Consider the following 22,058-nt stretch of genomic DNA (forward strand, 5'->3'; position numbering starts at 1 on the left):
TCCACAAGAATAACAATAATACTTACAATTGTAATGAACATGTTAAAAATGGGGAAGATTGGGAAGGGAGAAAGGTCGGGGGGAATAAAGGCTTTTGTCCCACAGGATGTGCGAGTCATTAAAATGCATCTCTCTATACCTGGAATATTTCTCTTGTGAGGGACAGAAATACAATCTCCTTGAAACAGCTACAACAGTTTTGTTGGGGGTATTTTTTTAACAGGCAGAACAAGCTGAATCTTCCCTAGTACAGTTATTTCTGTTGGAATTGGTGCCTGGCAGAGCAGGACCCTCATGGCTGGGGCAGGATGGGTCAAGACCTCCAGGGAGGAAACTGGTGCTTCAAAAATCAAGGACATTGATAAAGCTGAAGAAAGGCTTGGAGGAATAAGTGCTCAGTGTTGCCACTACTACTGAGTTTCAGGGCAATTTTTAAGGCAACATCTAGGTTATAAACATGAAAATATGGCATTCCAGACTCGCAGCCATCTGAACGTGGCTGACGGTGAATGCTCATTTCTATCATTTCTCACCAGGGAGAGTATTGATTTCATTTCCCACACTACACTAGTCACTTGACCAAGCTGCAGTCCATTATTTAATGTGTTAGTCACGCTGGCTTGTGGGGGCCTGTGGTCTGTAGTCTATCATATGGTGACCTTTATGGTGACTGGCATAACCTTAATCATGATAGAAAACGCTGATATAGAGGTATTCACATCATTATTTCTAGCACTGGCAAAAGGGTTGTTGAAGGAGTAAGGTATGAGTAGAGTGGCATTTATTGTTCCATGTGGACAAGTGTAGTGATTTGTTGTACAGTTTAATGTTTGGGGGTTTTTTTAGGACAAGGACAAAAAAGTTTCCTGCAGAGGCAGCTGAGAGGAGGTAAATGCTCCGTTTTAGGTGAAGGAGTGCTCAGAATAGAGGTATCAAGGCTGAAATTCCTCACATTAACTGCTTGCACAGCTTTTCCCAGCAACTTCATTCCCCTCCAGAAGCACAGAGCAGAGAGTGTGAACCTCAAAATGAGGGATGAGCCAGTGACATTGTGAAGTCCTGTAAAAGCTTCATGTTTGTTACACTCAAGATGGAAGATGCTCAAATACTCTGGGAGCACACAGATATTAAAAATGGCCCGGAGAGCCCAGCCCACAGGGAGTTTGCAATACAAGCAGCTGACCTATGAGCTGGAAGGTCTCTGCTCCCATGAGAGGCCCTAATAGCACAAACTATTTTCCATTGAGACCAGTCTCACCCCTCAATGTCCTCCATGTGTAAGAAATAAATGAAAGGATCGATATTTTTCCATGCTAATTTTTCCATTTGTTAGTCTTCCTTGTAATCTTTGAACTCTTTCTACCTTCCAAACCATCCTTCCCTTCTATAAACATTATCACCTGTCCAAACATTTTGCAGTTATTACATGAGCTGTATCAACATCCTCCAGAGGAGTAAGAAGCTGTGATTGATGGTGAGATCCTCCCCACTGTGAAGGGTTAACCTGAATCTTAGGTGCCATTCAAGCTCCCACGCTGACCCTCAGTGGAAATTAATAGCTTGTATCTGTGTATTATTCCTTTCCAGTACATTGTCAAATCATTTCATCTGCGTTTAAATGGATCAGTGGTTTTCATCTTCAGTGTTTCCTCGTTCCTCTTTTGGGTTTTACTAGTTCTTTGTTGTTTGTATGTATTTTTAAAATCATAGAAGAAAGTTCTTTTGTTCATTGCTTTTATTTTTATTTCATAAGGTTTTCATAAAGTTGGAGGTAAAGGACAGACATCACATTAACAGATCTATATTGTCTTCCTCCAACTAAAAAAGTGGACCACATCTATGCCTTTTATAAGTTGCGTTACAGACACGGCAGTGTCATCATTTGCAGTTAATCAAAACATGCCAGTTGGGCACAGATTTCCTAAACACATGTATCAGTCTTATTTGTCGTGCAAGTCATAAATTTAAACTGATGCATCTGTTACAACCATTGGTGCAGGAGATGGAAAAGATCCATAGGGAGGCTTTCAGCTTTCCATTTAGTGCTAAAGTGGAACAGAACTCTATCAGACGTATTATTATTGTCATTATTATTTAATATCCCCCTCTGCCTCCCCTGTGCATTAGCCACTTAACAGAAAGCACGAGTGCAGCCCTTGTCTCAGACTGCTTGCCATCCAAGTGACAGACTGGTGTCCAAGGGACAATAATGCATATTTCAAAGAGGATGGCCAGGATCCTCCTGGAATGACTGCATGGTTGCTCAGGAGAGGGGGTCCAGCTGGCTGGTGGACACAGAGGGATTTGGGGGTTGGGTTTGCTGCTGAAATGTAAATATGATGGTGCAGCCATGAGTTTTCAAGAATGGCATGATGGTGAATGAATTCAAGGAACGATTGTGAGCACTGATAACTTCATTAGTACAGACACCAAAGAGTGACAGAAAGACAGAAGTGTAATGAAATATATTGCAGATGCTGAATAACAGAGAGATGATAAACTGACCCAAGTGCTGCTGTAAACCCCATCCTTAGGCCTGGGTTCAGATACTCTGCAAGGCCTGGGCAGTGTCTAAGCCCTCAGGCTTGCATTAGCCATGCTTCTAAGCTCAAGAACGTCTTTCTTTCAGCGGCGCTCCTGACAACTCCAGTTTGAAGCTTGTTCTTGTGATGTTTCTGCAGGACTCACATGCTTGACTTGGGAAAAAAAATCCTTTCTTCATTACACTTTGCAGGTTACAGAGTTAACAAGTTTCCAAGAAAACCTTATGTACCTCAACCTTGGGCAAAGGCAGGGGACATTCTTTGTGCTTCCAGGTGACCTCTGGAGCCCAGTGATGGCCACATTCATCACCCAGATGAGCATTCCTCGGGAAAGCATACTTTTAATCTGTCCAGACCTTAATGAGTTATCTACAAACCATCAAATATTTCACATTGCATATGGATCGTCCGGGTTTCCTAAACGACACCATCAGCTGGGGTGGCTGCAAGGATCATAAATAACTCCCTCAGTTTAATGAGTTACAGTCTGAGGAAAGGCTCCTCTACCAGGTAATGAGTCACAGCTTCACTTTGTTGTAATCAGCTGGGACACTTGATTTACTGTGAGGGCTACCTGTATTAAAACTACTCAGAGGCTATTGAGGAAACCCAAACAGACCCAACCTACCACAATTTAATCTCCCCACAAATAAAACCTACTCATAAATCAGAGCCAGCATGTAAATGTGTCCCTCTAATGCTTCTATTAGGAAACCTAAACCCACAAAAAGCTCTGTAGGATGTGAAAACTGTGGTAATGTCAGTGTTACCAGGCTGATTCATAACACACAAGGAGCGGTAAGGTGCATTCTGCTGGCTAAATAATCAAGATAGAGCAAGCAATTTGACAGATATGTTGATGTCTCCGTTTTCATTTTGAAACTTAAAATGGACATATTTTCACACTTTTATTGACCTTCCCAGAAAAACACAGAGAAAAATTATAGATAAAGCTGTTAAAATTGTCATTGTAGTTTTCACTTACTGAAAGGAGAATTCTGATAGAAAATCCAGCAAACAAAGCATACTGCTTTTAATGAAAAATGACATAAAAAGCTGAGTTGCACAGAAATACGTGTATTTATTTTGGCTGAAGCATCTCTTTTGATCAGCTCTGGCAATGAGCTCTTCTCAAGCAAACAACAGCAATAGTTCACGGAGGGTCTGTTCAGCTTGATTGAGAAAAGGCATGCTGATACAATGGAATGACTGGGGTGACAGTCACTCTCTTGAATAATCATTATCATATTGTGTTGTCCAGGTGGTAAAACAATCTCCACATAGAGGAGAGCTGAGACTGAGCCTTGGTGCAGGAGAAAGCAGCACCTCCAGAACTTCAGTCCAAAACAGACCACGTAGGCATTGCTGCAATTTATGTAAGTCAACAAAGCTGAATATTTAAAAAGCTGTATCTTTTGTAAAGACCTTGATTCTCATTCTCTCAGCTGATGTACTACTTCAGTTCTCTATTCCAGAAAGGCATTTTTAATTTTGTACGAAAGAGAAGAATCAAGATGCTTCTTGTCAAAAGATTAATGACATATGTCCACGGGGAGGAAGTTATGCAAGGAAGTTTGGTTGAGTACACTGGTTGTCTTAAGCTGCCATGCTCCATTTTGCTTCAATGCGATGTGCACAGACTATTAATAATAGTAAATTATTGCATTTGGAACAAAAATTCAGGGAACTAATTTATAACAAAATCTGCATTCAAGCCATCTCTCAGTTTTCACATACTGGTCATAAATCAATGAAGAGACATTTATGATTGATTTACAGGAGAGTTTTATATTACCATAGATACATAAAAATAATAGTGGCCTTCCAAACAACTGTCCTTCATCCTAATTATGCAGCCAAACATATCCTTCATAATTGACAGTTAGGATGTTTCTCTCAGAAAAGGGACTTTGAAAGTTAGAAAGGGAGCTAAGGTGTGGGTGCAAAGGTAGATCCTGAATGATAGTTTCAAGTGTTTGTTGTTAGGCTGTGGGAAATAGTTCCCATCCTTGTGGTGTCAATATGGGTTGTGGTGTCTTTATGGCACCAGATCCCACTGAGCTCTAGGGAATATCCCTGAAAACAACATCTCAAGGTCATTTCTTTCTCTAGATTAGGTCCTGTCTGTAACTTTCCTGTGTAAGTGCATATGGTCTCCTCTGGGAAGATGAACAATTTTAGTGGCAGAGTGAATCCCATCTCTTGATGTCCCGTCATGAGTTTAAAAAGCTAGAACTACTTTCTTGATTTAGAGGGGAAGGACATTTAAATGAGTAGTGAGAGATTATTTATTTTTCAATCCATTCGAACTAGCCATCCCATTCTCTGCTGTGAGATAATAATTAGCATCCAAATCGCCACTGCTGCCCCCTCAGCATTAGCAGAATGCCATTCTTGGCTTGAGGACAGCCCTTCACACTGCAAAAATGTAGGAGATAGAAACTGTGTCTTTTTCTCAATGAAAAATAACTGCTGAGGGCTCACCAGCAGGCCACTCTACCCAAACAGCAAACATTCATCTGAGAGCTTTCAGGATATTTCCTGTAACCCAATTATTTTCTTTTTAAAATAGCAATGAAAAGTGGAGCAGGAACGTAACGTTGTTAAGAACCTGTCAGGCTTTGCCTCTCCTTGTTGCTCCATTTTCTCCATGCTTACTGAACACTCTAGAATTAGCATCAGGCAAGGCTTGAGAAGCATCAAGATAACAAGCTCACAAATCTCCTTTAATGACACCTTCCTTTCCCATACCCTGACTTTTTTTTACAGGAGAGTTGTTCTGTTACATCAGCCAAAATATGGGCTCCATTGCTTCACAGTAAGTAAATGAATAGGACATTTTTTCCTTGAGGGCCTTGCTTATTTCAAGGTCAAGTAGAGCAACTCTTTGCTGCCTTACTGAGGCACTCTCAAATAACTTAGTTTTATTCTTTGACCTCCCATTTCATTGCCCTGTTTTCCTACTGGAGGTCAGGCCAGGAGCAAGTGAATTCCCTTTATCTTTCAGTGATTTAGCAAAGTTCCAGGGAGGTCAACAACTCCTCTCTCCCCTGCATTCCTCCATCCTGCATTTTTATCATTGCTTCAGGGATATTGTACTCCTTCATACCAGACATTGTAAGCATCCTTCGTAAGGGGAAGTTCAGCCTCTAGGACCACAGGGATGAAAAGGATGCAGAAGGACTCTGGTGCTCTTTGGATAAAGTTTTGCCTGCAGATCCTTAGGAATGCTCTGCAAGGTCTTCAGCCAGTCTTCTGCAATGACTTCAGTAAAGGCTTCCCTCACACTCAAGTCTTCATATCAGATGACCATTGCCTTAAATATCAGTTTGTGTACTCAGACATTACTTACTACAAGAGGCTGGCAAGGACATTTCAGTTTCACATAGACATGAAGTAATATAGAGATTCTGTTAATTCTAAATGCTTGAACCAATAAAGCACAATAAACCACTAAACCCTCAATAAAATAAGTTTTAAAAAAACTCAATTCCATTCTTGAAGTTCCTTCTTGCTTCCATTAGTCTGTGTGCAAACCTTTGAGGACCAAATGCTGTCAAGAATGCTGAAACTCAATTCTAACAGGCTATTACAGTAGAGTACAAGACAGAAGAAAAACATTTAATTTTGGCCAAAATGCTCACTATATACTCATATTGCTGCCATTTTTCAAAGACACATTGTTACTAATCAGTATGAACCTAAAAGATTACAACTCAGCTCAGGGCTATGTGTCCAGCCAAAAAGATTGTGACTGACCTTATGGTGCCCAGAGGCATTGGTACAGCTAAGGTGACAAAAGGGTGTTCTTTTACATCAAGCTCACCCAACTGAAATTACATAAGTATATAAGGTAACACCCAACAACACAGTTAGCTGCTCTTAGGATGAACTTACTGAATTGAACTAGGGTCATGCATCAGTTGAAGGGGTGGGAGAACTCAGTTCTGGCCAAGAAAAAAAAAAAAAAGCAATAAAAATTCTCATTTATGGGAGTTGCTTTTGTTTTGAGGAGCTGTTCCACAACATCACAATGCTGTCAGTGCAGCTCCTCCCTTTTCTGTCTGCACTGTCCTACTTTGTGTTTGCTGATTGCCTCGATTCTTTAATGGAAAACACAGGCCACTATTTTAATTGTCATCTATCGTCATTCAGCTTCCCACTCTCCCATGAACACCTTTACCTCAGCCTGAGAGACGGAACACCCTCCACACTGGCTCACTTCATCTGTGACTACAGTGTGTCTTAGAGAGACCTTGGTACTACAGATTCGCCACAAAATCACCACAGGAAAGTCTCTTCCTTTGGAAAGAAACAGCTAACCCAGAAAAACCCTAAGCCAGGTTTTTACCAGCTCAGAGATGTTAATAAAATCTATTCTTCAAAGAGATACAACAGTCATTTCAATAAACCCAGGAACCAGTATCATGAGACAAATACATGCTTTACATTATGTCTAGAGAAAAAATATGACTGCGCTGAAAGCAAGCAATGTTTGATTGAAAATGTTCATGCCAAGCTGCAGGATCCACTGAGAATGTGGTCATGGGCAGTAAATAAAAGGCTCCAGGAGAAGTCAGCCCATGCACCCATGGCTGGATTTCAAGATGCCACTGAGTATCACTGTAAACAATTTCTTTATTAAGGGTACAGTCTGATTTACAAGTACTGGGTCCATCAAGTCCTCTAGCACGAAGTGTCAGGGCACAAGTGTTCAGTGTCTGGGTGGAACTCCACTTGCTTACAAAGTGTTTACAGCTCCCTTGGTCCAAAGAACTTCACAAACATTCATATAAAAGCTCTGCTACATTTTGCTTTTAAATGAAGTTAATTACAAGGTGGACACGTAGAAGGACCCAAATTGTGTCCAGCTAACACAAAAAAAACCCAGAGTAAGGCATCAAAATGAAATCACAGCAATGAACTTTGGGCTGACCCACTAATATTGATGCTCAGAGTTGGGCAGAAGTGTCTGTGTGTCACCAGCAGCTGCAACTGTGTGAGGGCTTGGTGTGACTTCCTACACAAAAGATGCCACCATCACTCCTTGTGCTACCCCACCACCTGGACAATGAATTCGTACAGACTCCAGGGAGCACTGCCTTCTGCCGCATCATCAGCCACGGACGGGTCTGGCCAAGAATATTTTCCAGAGTGTGACAGTGACAGGAAAGCAGAATATTTGTAATAAGGCGTTACTACCATGAGTAAGTATCCTAGTTGTTTCACAAATGCACATCAATGTGTAAAATACCCATGACATTCCCTTTTTGACTGATTAAATGGAATTATCTTCTAGAATTAGAGCTTCAAGGTCTCATCCTTACTATAAAGAAATTAAATATTTTTATTGTATATTGACTTACAGTTTGGACAAGCATTGCTTTATGAGATGCTGATTAATAGGAAAGCAGCAGTCTATTGTCCAGTAATTTACTTTTCATTTTCTGATTCTGCAAATTAACTTTCCTACTAAATGAGGCGTTAGGCTGATGTCAATATTTGCAGGTACTCCACAATTATACTGTGTTTGCTAAATGACATTGCTTTAATTCAAAAGTCATTCTGATTTCCATTTAGACCATGATCCTGCTGGGTGCCTAGTTCTGCTGTAAAAGTGTCGCATGCCCTCAGGTCTCATGGAGTCAGTGGCACTAGAGATTATTCAGCTGCCTTCAGATCCAAGTCTCATTTATTTGGGAAATCGTAATTAGAGGTTAGAGCCAGGTTTATGCAATGTGGATTTTAGACAAAACACCCAATTCCTGCATTTAAGAATCTACTCTCTTTTTTAACTCTTTTTATAGATGGAGATTTCAAGGTGAACTTTCACCTCTTGTTAAACTAATGTGTCCTAATTTTCTGCAGTTTTTAGCTTCAGTGAGGTGTTCCCTGTCCTTTCATCATGTGGGGGAAGGAACAGCTATCTAATCTGCTTGTCTGAAGGAAATGCCTTTTTAATGAGTCCAAGTCTCCAGCAGGACTCAAAATAGCAAGGCAGTAAAGTCAGAAGTGTTTATAGAAAGAAATTGCTTTAAAACTGTTATTGTCATGGTATCTTGGAAATGACAGCTGCTGATACAACCACAAGCTGCCCCAGTCTCACTCTCCTTACTGCCATACACCCTTGGCTGATGGGCACACTTATACCCCCATTCTACACCAGTAGATGATTAAAATCCCTTCCTGTCTCCTCCCTCCTGTACCAGCTGATCCACAGGGTTTTACACCAGAGAATCACAAAACATAATTTCAAAGCCATCCCAAGGAAAAGCCTCTTGGCTAAAGCCCTTTATTTATCTACATTTTCCTCCTTGTACTCTGAACATATCTGAAGTTATTCCTTATTTTCTTAATATGTAAGCCTTCCCTCAGACAAATGCACCAAGCAGGACCAGTCAGGGGGGCAGATCTGGTGCCAAGGGGATATGATTTACGTTACATGCAAATCTGTTTTGGCAGCACATGAGCTCTCCTTTCATCCAAATGGCTTAAAGCAAATGGAAACTGGCCCGAACATGGATACACTGTCCTGGAAAGAAACCCAAATGGTTGTAGTCAGAGACTGGTATCTGAGACAGCTGTGCCTGATTTTTAACTTCACTGGTGGGATTTTGAGTGGAGCAGAATGCAAACCTCTCAGGAACATTATTTTCCTGTACCTAATGCAGCGCTGTGACATCCTCACAGCCAGGTGAGAGCATCTCCTCTGCCAGAGCAAGGGGCAGAACAAGTGTCAACCCGGCAGACTGAGGCAAGCATGCCCGAGGGCGGCTCTCACGATGATGCTCCTCAGTCACCCTTGCAATTATGTCAGATTAGCAGCGATTTACAGCTGGGCTGGCACCCAGGGCCACAGGGCAGGAGAGCAACCCCAATGCTGCCCAAACACCTGTCTAAAACCATAGCCATGGGGAGGGGTGAGGATGCAGACACTTGGGTGAGTGTCAGACTGCAATAGCTGCTCCTGACCTACAGCAGTGGAAAGGAGAGCAGTGAAGTGCAGTCACCCTGTAGAGAACATCCAAAGCAGTTTTGGTGGCAGAAGTCAATAGTTATGGTTGCACCACTGCCTTGGTTGGAGTTTTTTTTAACATTTACCACAGGTCTTCTGTAAGACCATTGTCTTCTCTTAGCACCTGTTCTTGGTTTTCCCTGCTACATCCTCAGCAAGAATAGGTACACTGCTCCAGTAAGGCTGTACTGGGTGAGGCACACATTAGCTCCCTGGACTGTAAAATATGTCTGGAAGGTTTGGGAATACAATTCCAATGGCAATTGTAGAGATGCCTAATGATACAGCTCAGCTGCTTGCTTTGGCACATTTCACAGGAGCGGTTTCCACCAGCTCTGCTGAAGGGAAATCATCCTCTCCTGTTCCTTCTCCTGTTACCCACACTGCTGATGCTCCAGCTTAGATTTTCAGTTTGCACTTTTGCCCCTTGAGGTGTAAGATACCAGTCAAGTACTGCACTAAGGTCCTCAACCTTCACAGCTCTCTCTCAGTTCTTCAGTGCCACACACCCCATATACCACAGGCAATGACTACACATGGATCAAAAAAGTTATGCCTGCCTAGTATCAAGACACACGATTACACAGCTAATTTGCAGTAGTATTAACCATGAACAGGAGGGGAAAAAAGTGAACTAAAGCAGAAATTGTTTCAGCGTGGTGACAGATTAAGAAAACTCTGCCTGCTAAGGTTACCCAGAGGTGAATGCTGGGCAAAGCCCACAGGAACTCAGCAAGGAGATGTCCAGAGACAAGATGTAATGAGGTGGTCTTAGGGGAGCTGGCTTGTTTAAGATTGGAGTGACCAGCCTTATCTAGGGCAGCACGCTGCCTCCCAGCAATGAACATTGGAGTGTTTATAAAAACCTGAGAAGGTATCTGCAAGATATTTAGTGCAAATTACTGTGGGCGGAAACGCTTGCTTTGGTTGGGGAAACAGCTGAGAACTGTGCTGGCAAAACTGCTGAGCCCTGAGGAGATGGGACTATTCTAGCTATAGACTCATTTTTCATTCTAGGCTAATGATAATCCAACAACATTAGTATTCCACACATTAGTAGTTAAAGCTGAGTCAGTTTAGGCCAGAAAAGCTGTTTGGGTATAGCAATAATTAACTATTAAATCCAACCAGGTCACTTGTCCATCCTTGAAGCATTCTACTGAGATGTCTCAGGAATGTGGTCTGTTGAGAGGTGGCAAAAAGCAAACTCAGGTCTACCAATGTACTTGAGTGGAGATGCAAGACCCTCACTCTTTCTTTCAGCAGAGCAACCTAGGAGGAATTTTTCTAAAGGAATTAAGTGTTTTGCTCTTCTTTACAACATAAAGAAGAGCAAAAAATCCAGGCATTCTCTTTTGGACAGAAACTGAACTGAAAATTGTATTCTGCTGCAATAAACCAAGCAACCAGATGTTTCAGATAATTAGTATTAGAGTCAAATTTTTCTAGCAGCTGTTTTCCTTTTGAAAGACAAGCAGTGTATCAGCCTGGACAAACTCTTCCAACAGGATGTCTAAGACGTGATCAAGACACAAGATGTCATTTGCATATATTACATATATATATTCTCAAGAGCTTTAAAGCATCAACTTGAATATTGGTAACTGCAGTAGCACGTGCAAAAGTTCACTTCTGCCTCCAGATATATTCTTGAAACTTATATGAGTTTTCAGAGCTTTTCTGCCTTTAGCATCTAACCTAGCGCAGGCAAAAGTTGACTGGAAAGAGCAGCATGCCCCAAAAATGTGTATTGGTTCTGTTGTTTTTTTTCAAGAAACGTTAAGACTTCCCCTAGCATAATTCTGTATGGTGTATTTTAAGATACACCACTCTGTTTTCACCTATTTAAAAGTCTGTGAGCTTGTCCATCCTGTTCATAACGCACTACAGCATCCACCTAGAGCAAAGCATCGGTCTAGCCATGCTAATTGAATTAGTCTGTGAATTCACCCATCTAGAGATAGAGACCTTGCTAGCTTCCCAACTTCAGAATTTTCATAGAAGAGGTGCCTAAATAAACATTTCAGGAAGGAGATGAGCACTTTTTTTGTCTAAAGAGATTTCCGGAAAACTTGCCTTTTTGGGGTTTCTTTGGTGGAAGAACCAGTTTTTTCAGGATAGAAAACAAACACCTTATGAACTGGCAGAAACCTGTATGGAAGAGCCAGTTTCTCATGGCCTCATGCAAAAACCTTGGCAGTTGAGGCCTCAGGTAGTTTCTAACGTGCATCTTGTGAGGCTTGCAATGTCTGGAGGACCGATCTGTATCTCATTAAAATGAAGACCACTCATCTACAAGCACCAGACTGCTCTCCCCACTAATTGTTTGATAACTATGCCTCAGGCCATTAATGTTGGGAGACTGTGTCCCTGGGGTAGACTGGATTATTGACACCTATTGATGTGGCCCAGACTTGCTGGAATAGCTGTAGCAAGACAAAGTTCAAGATGGGAGGGACCTGTTGGCAGCTGATGAGCAAAGGGCAGCAACTGACTGTGCCAGGTCTCTCCCTTTTCTTTCCAAGCAATGGTTTGCAGTTCTGCTGGGGCAATGTGCACCAGCTGGTCTGAGCAAAGATTCATCAACCTGGGTGGAGACTCTGCCCAGAGATTTTCAGCATCGCGTTTACTAAGGTTACTCGCGTAAAAATAGGGCAAAACAAAAAGCCCCCAAAGGTGATAATATTTTGGGAGAAGAAACTCAAAAAGAGTACAGGAAGAAAAAAGGGCTCATTCAAAATATCAGTTCTCTTGACTTTCTGGTGATGACTGGTTTATGCCTTGAAAATTAGAACGGTCTTAAGTGCCACTTTCAAAGGTATCTTCTGATGTGTTCAGGAGCTTCAAGGCCTCCTCTACCTTTGAAAATGAAATTTAGGATGCAAATTATGGGTATTTTTGAAAAATGTAACCTGTGTTTCCACAGACAATTCTTCCTGTCAAAGGCCATGAGCATCCCAGTACTAAATGGATCATGGATTTAAAGCTCCACATAACTCGGAGTTTAATAACACAAGGAAGTAGAACAGCAGCCCCCAGTGTGGGTCCAGAAATGAACTAGATTTGAATGTGAAGAGTGAAACAGATCAGGTTTTGCAATTATGCTGACAAGGAATGTGATCTGTAATAGTAGAAGTGAAGATTAGTGGTTTTTAACAGAAGATATCTCTTGAAATTAGAACTCGAGGTGGGGCTGACCACAAAGGGCACCATGGAAGGCAGGTGGCAGGGACACGAAGCACGGCCAAGGCTGGTGCACATGGCAGCGGCAGCGCGACGCAGGTCACCTCCAGCCGCTCATTTCTTCTTACATTTAATATTTGTGGGGCCTCCGTTTCCCTTTGAAAAGGGGCCCCTGAAGCTCAATGGAACAGGGGACACACGCTGGCAGGGAGCCGCCGGCCCGGTCGATGCGGGGGCATCCTGCCCTCAACCTGCGGGAAGAATCCCCGCTCCCGGCGCCAAGCGGCAGCATCCCCGCTCCCTCCGCTCGCGGGTGCGGGGCCGCAGCCGGGGGGCAGCGGGGTCGGGGCGGGCGCTGCGGCCGCTCCCCCCGCCGTGCCCGGAGCCCGGGACGGGGTCGCCCCGCCCGCCGCGGAGCCTCCGCCAGCCCCGGCCCCAGCCCCAGCCCCGCGCGTTCCCCGCCCCTCGCCGGCGGGGACGCGGATTCGGCCTGCGCGGAGCCGGCGGAGAGAGGGAGCGCGGCCGGGCGAGGGGAGGGGAGAAGCGAGAAGGCGGCGGCGGAGGCGGTGGCGAGCTGGTCATGGCAGCAGCCCGCGGGCGGAGAGGCAGCCGCGGGTTGCCGCTGTGATTGGCACCCCGAGGAGGAGGAGGCGGCGGAGGAGGAGGAAGGCGCGGAGCAGCCGCGGGGCCCGCCATCCCGCGGCGGCGGAGCGGCGGTGCCCGGGAGGATGCCCGGGAAGCAGGGCTCGGCGGGCGGCGGCGGCGGCAGCGAGCTCCCGGGGGCCGGCGCGCCGCGACAGCGCAGGCGGCGGAGGAAGGTCTCCTGCTTCTCCAGCATCCAGCTCTTCCTGGTGTCCGAGTGCGCCCTGATGCTGGCCCAGGGCACGGTGGGAGCGTACCTGGTGAGTGCGGCCGGCCGGTACTCCCCCGCGCCGGCGGGGCTGAGCCGCGGGAGGGGATGCGCGGCGGAGCGCAGGGGAAGTTTCCCCGGCGCCGGGGCGGCTCTGCGGGCAGCCCCCCAGGCCGGGGGGGTCACGGCAGCCCGGCGTTCGGCGGCTGAAATGACTCAGCAGTGCCGAGGGGTCACCCACCCGCTGCCTCCCAACTTGTGCGGCCGGTCCGCGGGACTCCCGAGCGCCCGGAGCGCGGCCGTGCCCAGCGCGGGTCCGCGGCTGGCCGGGCACTCGGCTCCAGCGCCAGCCTTTCCACTTCACACTGAATAAATACCGGCTGAATCTAGTGGGGCATTTACTTCGTGCCTCCCGCGTTGCCGGTTTTCCTCATCCTCTTAAGTGATGCAGCGGTGCAAAGCGCAGCAGCTCCGAAAGTCCCGGTGTTGGGTACAGAACAATCCAAATAAGACTTTAGCACTAAATCTGCATGGTGAGATGGGTGTCAGAGGCAGAAGTGTAGTAGAAGAGTTGGGAAGATGTCCATACGGCTGTGCTTGTGCCTTGAAGTGTACAGCCTGTGGAAATGTTCTGCTTCCAGCAGATGTAAGTGTATAGTTGATTTAAATTTCTCAAAATAGCTTGCTGGATTTGAGAATTATAGTTTCCATGGAAAAGAAATGTATTCATAATCTCTGAGGCTTTTTGAGGCCATACCCGTAATATATTCTACAGTAAATGTAAGAACTCTGCATTTGGTACTTGTATTCAGTATTTAGCATTGCTTCTCTCACATGCTCAAACTACTTATGCAAATTTGTACTGAACGTGATCTGTAATTTTTCAAGGTATGTGACTAAACTACCCATGGTTAATAGTCTCGGTTAATATGAAATGGAAATTAGAATTCATCTCCATATAATAAAACATAAGTTTAGTTTGAGACATACTTGTAATTCCAAAGGAAACTGCATCACATCTGATGAGATAAATTCAGCAGTTCTATACTCTAGGTGAGTATATGGAGATATAACTTAATTGTAGGAGCCTGACAGGAGCATGCCTGTTTTATGTGAGTAACACCTTAGTAAGTAAATATATTGTTTCCGATGAGCTACTTGCAAAATGAGCTGTCAGTGTGAACGAGTGTGGGATAATCCTTCCTCAAAGTAATAGCCAAGGAAGAGCCCACGGGTGATGTCACCCAGTGGGCACCGGTGTGCCAGGAATGTATGGATCTGCTAGAGGACTGTGTATCAGCACGCTGCGCTGGGGTGTTTGAGCGTAGGATCAGCAGCAATAGTCCCTAGTGTGGCATTTCCCTCAAACTCCTTTGCATTGCTCACTCCTCACCAGTTTAGCATTTATTTTCCTGTTTTCCCCAACTCCTGGGGCATGCTTTGTACCGGAGTAGCGTTGCTGCTGCTTTAGAGTGTTTCACGCACCCCAGCCCCACCGTCTGGAAATGAGCACTGCGATTCCCAGAGTCCTCTCTCCTCCAAGGGGTGAGCTCAACTGAGGTGCCGCTGTCTCTACTCTCTGCCCTTCTCCAGGTCTGTATCCTGAGCAGCATGACAGTGTGCCCTATGGCCAGCCGGATCCACAGGCAGTAACAGACAACTGGGCAAGTGAGGGGAAAGAAAAAAAGCAAACTAAGCTCAAAACAATCCCTAGCATGCATAAGCAGTGGCCCAGCTGCACTGGGCAAGTGTTCCTCTGTTCCCTGTATAATTTATCTGCGGTCATTACAAATACCATACAGCTCTTCGTACAATGAACAGATACAAATGTGGAATTGTCATTGCAGGGTGAATCTGTGCTTAAAGCGAATCTGCCCAGCACTGTGCTTACAGGTGCTGCAGGGGAGTGAGAGCAGGAGCAGCAAAGATGCTTGGTGGAAAGCATGGAGGATTTAATCGTTTTTGCAGACTGAGTGTCCCATGGGGCCAAGTGCTGCTCTCAGGTGCTGTCATGGGGTGGAATCAGTGGAGGCACTGCAGAGTTGCCCAGGTGTAATTTGCTCAGGCCCCTGGGATGAGCGGGGCTCGGCAGTGGCTGCTGGGCTGCTCCCCGAGGGACAAATTAGCAGGCGAGACAAAGCAGAGAGCAAACAGAAAGACAGACAAGTAGGGAGATGCTGCGTAGGACAGGCACAGTGTGTAGTTCTGGGCAGTTGAATAAACTACTAATTTTAGCCTGTCGGCAGTGAGGGAGTTCTGTATTCATACTTCTGCTTTCCTTAGCCACATGTGTGACTTTCCCTAGTTATTTGTAATTCAGAAAAAGAAATCCTTTTTTGCCTTATACGGTGACAAGTTGGTTTCCTCAGATTTTGTCTGTCTTGTTCTGCACAGGGAGACCATGAGGGCAGAAACTGAGCTTGTTAAGAAGACAAGCCAGGGGCTTGGCTTCTCAGGAGTGATTGAAGAGCTCAGTTTGGATTGAGCTTGGCTTTCATGTCAGTACATTTAGAAGTGGCTATTGTTATTTCTTTTTAGAGATGTAAAAAACCTCCCCTTTTCCATGTTCACTGTACAATCGACTAGCAGCATCCGCTTGAATATATGTACAAAGTATACATTCATTCATTATGTGGTTTTTAAGCAAGGATCAGTCACTTTTATTTGTTCATAAAACATTGTGCTTGCCAACAGGGCTTTATAAATAATAAATGCTGATAAAAATCTATATAAAGTCCAATTCTTTTCCCACAGAACTCAGCAGTGAAAATACCCCAGGATGCCAGTAGTAGATGTCTGTGTTTAAATAGTGCAGTGTCTCTGAGGTTCTTCATGTGAAGTTTTAGGGAGTATTTGATCAATGTCACGTTCCAAAATATTTGTCTATTATTATGCTTGCTGTTTGCAAAATGCACATGTTCCAAAATTACTTGGTGCCATATCCTGCATAGTTTATGCAAATACAAGCCTGCGCTGCTTCTTTGGTTTCTGGGGCTGCTGAATACACCCTATTATTTGCATATTCGTGTAAGGTTTTGTGTATGCATTTATTTGGCTTCATCTAATTACTCCTGCGTGCTTTTGGAAACTTGAATTTCCCAGCAACTGCAGTGGCAGTGGGGAAAATGCTGCTTGTAGTCTGCAGGGATTCCTGCTGCAGAAGTTAGTCAGGATTTTCGCAGCAACTTTTAAAAGCCCAGCTGATTTCCACCCTCGGTTGCTCTCCTGCAGCGCTGGGCAGTGGATTAAAGAGCTGAGGGTGACTGGTGCAGATGGCACCAGGAGGGAAGGGCTGGAGCCTCCGTTCTCCAGCTGAAGCCTTGTGCCTTTCGGATGGATGCAGCAGTGGGATCAGTCGTGCCAGCCGTGCAGCGATGAGGATTTCGATAAGGCTGATTCACATACCTTGGCAACACTTTCCTGCCTGTCCACCTCCCTCCCCATGAATTCCTATTCTGTGCACTATATTTTGGAATATTTTTACCAGTGATAACGTTCCAAGTGCTCCTGACGGTTTATCACTGAGGCATTTCATCACCCTGCCAGTCAAATCTTTTGCCTAGCCAGTGGTGAAATCATTGCTTGAGCAGAAGGCAAAGAGCTCTCAGTTTGACAGCCACAGTTTGTGGAGCAGGAGCGCAGTTTAATTTCTCTCCCTAGCCTTTAGCCTCGACTCACTCTGGTTCAAACTGACCTAGTTGCAAGCATGCAACATCTGCCAAAGTCATGGGCTTCTTTAGATAAAGGGCGTGCATATGGGAAGCGCGTTGGGAACCAGTTCTGTGGTGTGCTCTGGGGAGCTGTTTTTACAGAGCTTTACTGAGCTGTCTCTGTTTGCTACAGCTTTGAATGCAGCTATTCATGTGTTTTATCAAGTGATAGAGGGTGACTGGCCTGAGCATGGGATGGAAAGGAAAATAATTGGTCCCTCCCAAGGAGGGTACATTGGTGTTTGCGTGGGAATAAATGCCAATTTGTTTCTTGTTTTGCTGAATGAAAACTTTTGAGCCGTGCTTAACTTCCTGGGGAGAGCTTTGCCCATGTAGCAGTGTTTGACTGCAGCCTGTAAAAACTCTCTTAACTAAATGTCTGCAGTAAAATTAGTGCTGTGTGACTCCAGGTGAGAGTGTGTGTGTGTGTATGTGGTCTCTGAGACAGGCTCCGTCTGTGTGGTTTTATTGCTTCTGGGGTTTGGGATATCAATGAAAATCTTGAAATTCCATCTTCAGGAAGAAGATAAGTATCAAGGGTAAATACAGAAGTTGATCACCAAAGGGTTCCTGGTGGAACAAACAGAAATAGGGGCCCTGTGTGGTAGAACACCTGGGAAGCGAGGGCTTAACAGTAGAATTTGGCTCTTGGATTTTTTAAGCTGTTTTGGTGCTCAGCCCGTTCCCCTCCCATGTTAAACGTAACAAATACAATACTGTGTTCTGTGGTACGTACCTGGTCAAACCCTCCTTGAAATCTGGCAAGATGTGCATGGAGGATGTCATTAAAGTCAGTTTTTGGGAATACTGCAGTGCTTTCTATTGGGCTTGGTGCTTTACAGTAGAATTTCCCTCTGAGTATTTGCAGTCTGAATGGACTGGGTGGAGAAATGTCACAGGTAGGGAAGCTGAGGCAGAGATTAAGGCTTGGTTCTGTTTCTGAAGCTATTGATAAAGCTTTTGATTGGTTGACAGCAGCAGAGCCTGAATGGCTTAGGGATGGGCAGACGTAACTACAAGAGGAGTTTTTCCTTTTTAATTTATTATTGTTTTTAATAAAGTATTTGTTCTCCTAGAATAAGAATCAGCTTTAAAATACTGCTGTCTTTTTTTTCTCTCCATCCTCAGCAGTGCTGAGTAATAAATTAGCTGTAATGTTCATAATTTATTTGTCACTGGGGTAGTTAAGGGGTAAAAAAACCCATGGAGTGAAAATAAACATTTTAGTGGGGATGAATATTGCCAAGCATTGGCTGGTTATTGCTTACCGTTCATTTTCCCTTAATATATCTTTGCTGGCAATGTTATTTCTGGAAAGTTGTTTCTAGTATGCCTTTCCCATTAGAGAATATTGTCTGTTCTGCAGCTGAGTTGCACAGAAAGTTATTCTAAACTAGCTCTTTTGACTACATTCATATTTCTTCTCTAAGAAGCCTTTTTATTTATATATATATATTTTTTTTTTCCTTGGGTCTTGACTGCAGAGTGGAGCAGAAACCAGATCCAGCTCTGGGCTCTGATGCTTTCAGACTCCTGTGGGGTGTGCATCAGGAGTGTGGCATGGACACATTAACATAAAAACTTTATTTAAGTTACAGGAACAAATTCCAATCCCGTGTAGGTTGCATATTTGAGTACCAAGAAAACTTGTAACTGGCATTTATACGTTGATTAGGAGAAAGGGGTTTTTTTATCTGCGACTAATAGATGAAACAGTACAGAGATAACATGCTTATCTCTTACATTATGTATTATGTGCAATTTGCAACTTAAAATCTGATGTCTTCTTGGTTAAAGGCATTTAAAGGCAAAATGCACTTGGTGTCTAAATGTGGACTAATTGATTTTAGTGTTTGTATTGTTTTTTAGCAGAAAACTTGGCAGTTCTTCCATTTCTCTGTGTTGTAAGCCCTGAAAGACAAAACAGCCTGTTAGAAATGTTATGGTCCATCGTAAAACCAATATCTCATTTCTTCTGTCCAGCCTTCGCTTCCAGAATCCCTCTAGCACTTGCAGGGTGCCTGTGTGACAGACTCTCTGGGGTTTAATGGCCTACAGTATTCCTGCAGCTGAGGTTTAAAGGGATCTTGAATTAGAGCAGAGAATGCGTTGGTCGGAAGGGCTGTGCCATTCTTGCTTACGACCTTCATGCAGTGTGACTCTTCTAGTGGTCCTGTAGCCCCTGTCCCAGAGAGAGCTCAGTGGAACTGTGATCCCTCCCCTCCTCTGCAAGGCAGAGCAGATACTCCCTGTTTCCCAGAAAGGGGTGTGTATCAGGTTTGCATGGGCTTTCTTTTCCCTTACTTTCAGGATATTGTAAAGGACCAAAAGCCAACTTCTGTCCTGCTACAGCAGTGTAAATTTATTGCTTCAGAAGGGTTATTCTGCAATTCATCAAGAAGAATTTGTCCTCTGTGTATAGTAATCCTTAATTGTAGATTCCTTGGTCTCCAGCTATTCCTTCACGGGAAGATCAAACAATGGCAAACTATTTAGTGGGTGAGATTGCAGCTTGGATGAATTAGTGTAGCTTCTTCTTCTGATCAACACCAGATGAAACTACAAGTGTTGTATTTTAAGCATCATCCAAAGAAGTTTAAATAAATGTGATAGTACTTTGTGTAGTAACTCCTTTAAGTGCTCCACTGAAGTTTGGAAGACTTAATTTTTCCTATTGCACAGGAAAATGGGCCACTGATTTTGATTTACAAGGCTTCATTATAGCTCTGCAGCAAAACCAGGACTAGAACCCCAAGAGTCCCATCTCCAGGTCACCTTGGAACAGCCACTAGACTCTCTGTCTGTAGGTAGGCAGTGCAACGCAAATGGCAGTGCGTGCTCCACTGAGTAGAGATTTTACACTGCCCTGCTCCATACGCTGTCAGTAGGATCAATAGTGATTGCAGGCTGTTCAGGGAGCTTCTGGAGTGTCTGTCACTTCTCCCATCAGTGCTGGGAGGGCTCTGCCCTGTTGTGGGAAGCATTCTGTAGTGTTCAGAGAGATGGTCCCTGCATCCAAGCTGTTTCTGTTGGAGAGGATGGGGAAGAGGAATGTTCCTTTTTCCCAGATGTTAAAGAGGGATGCAGTCGTAATCATACAGAGGTGACGACTTGGAGCACAGGTTTGGATTTAGCAAATCTAGAAAATGCCTCAGAACTAAAATCAGATTTTCTAAGTTCTCCAGTTAGCAACTTTTTTTTTTTCCCAGCCTTATTCTTGGTTTGATGTGCTTTAGCATTTTGCCACCTGAGTATTCCTTGCTGAAGAGAGGCAGGCAGCCCCCACCTGCTTTTGCACAGTGCCCACTGTTACTGAAGTTGAAGATCTTTTACTGAGCTTCTGTTGCAGCAGTGTCTGAACACAGTAATTTATTTTAGGTGACTGCGGTGTAAAAGCAGAATATTTATTTCTGTTTTGCTTGAATGTTTATCATCGTTATTTTCAAGAAGAAAAGGAATTTGCTTTGGTTTTTGCTTTTCCCCTCTGTTGCCTCTCCCTTCATAGTAGCCTTTCTCCTCACCAAGCAGGCAGCTGATTTCCCTGTGTATTTTAACACCATCTTGGTGTCTGCAGCTATCACTTGGATGATTTCTACATGCTTGCAGGCACCGTGGCTCTTAGATAAGTGGCTGTGAGGGCCGGTGTGGGAGCACAGGAGTTGTTATTCCATGCTACATCTGTTTCCTGGGCAAGGATTGCTGGAATAGTCTTATTTTTAATATTTAAGTGTCCTTTTAAAACACTTACCGTGCTGTTCACCTGTATAATTCATAATGCCTTAGTTTACTGAAAGTGAAAAAAGACTTAAAAGTTTTATGGTGATCTATTAAATGACAGTGAAGTTTTTGACAGAACCTGGATAATTCAATTGTATTGAGGTCTTCATGACTCACCCAGTTTCTGAAGCAACTATGGCAGTTTTGTTTTTTGGTGCTTTGATGTTTGCATCTGGATCCAACATCTTCTTCAGTTGTTTTTGATTTTCTTTGAAAGGCAACTACAAACTGCTGTAAGGAAACTGAAAGAAAGCTAGATTGTTGAGAAGAGATGTGTAGTGTGGGTGTGGAAGAATACAGAAACCTTTCAGAAATGTTTCGCTTTTCATTTTGAAAGATAAGTAGTGGTATATTTGTGGTATACTTTCTTTTTCCTTGTCCCCCACTGAAAGACTTTTGGCTGAATTGAAATCAGGATTTGGTTTGGGTCAATATAGAAGAAACAGCCTTAAAATGAATGCTGTATACATGTATTTTAGGGTGATAGCTAACATTTTAATACCTGGAAAATTGCATGAAACAGTATGGAATTGCTTTACAGTGGGGGGTGACAGGTAGTGGTGCCCTCTGCATTCCTAAAACAGAGGAATTACTCTGTGAACTTATGTTTAAGGTGAAAAGTAAGTATTTTTCCTGGAGTCTTCTTGGAACGTGTATTAGATGGAGCTTTTCATGCTTTCGGCTGGCAGGGAGCACCCATGTTCAGACACAGCATGGCCAGAGGATAGCAGTGGTGGGCCTGTTTGCCATAGCAGGACAGAGTTCTGAGTTTTCTGTAGTTTCAGATTTACCTCATCCCTTTAATTCTCCAAAGGAATAACAGGGAGTGAGAAAAAAACATAACGTAATAGTTTTGCAACCTGTCCTGTTAAACAATGAATGGTATTTGTTTTCTCTGGTAGAACTTTACCAGGAAGGGCTGCAGAAAGACTGTCTGGAGTTCTTGTTTTTCATTTCTAAAAGGAGGATATGAAATAGTT

At 43.9% G+C, this 22,058-nt stretch overlaps 1 protein-coding gene across 1 annotated transcript in view; it reads left to right on the plus strand.

Moving 5' to 3' along the window:
- Positions 1–13,253: 13,253 nt before the first annotated feature.
- The window catches only part of SLCO3A1 (solute carrier organic anion transporter family member 3A1), a 138,146-nt gene continuing 129,341 nt past the window's right edge, over positions 13,254–22,058 (plus strand). The window contains exon 1 of the mRNA XM_032122688.1: positions 13,254–13,643. Coding sequence (XP_031978579.1) covers positions 13,470–13,643 — 174 coding nt within the window. The 5' untranslated portion in view covers positions 13,254–13,469. The remainder of the gene's footprint in view (positions 13,644–22,058) is intronic.

The sequence above is a fragment of the Corvus moneduloides genome, chromosome 13 (assembly GCF_009650955.1).
Source record: "Corvus moneduloides isolate bCorMon1 chromosome 13, bCorMon1.pri, whole genome shotgun sequence".
In the NCBI taxonomy this organism is placed as follows: Eukaryota; Metazoa; Chordata; class Aves; order Passeriformes; family Corvidae; genus Corvus; species Corvus moneduloides.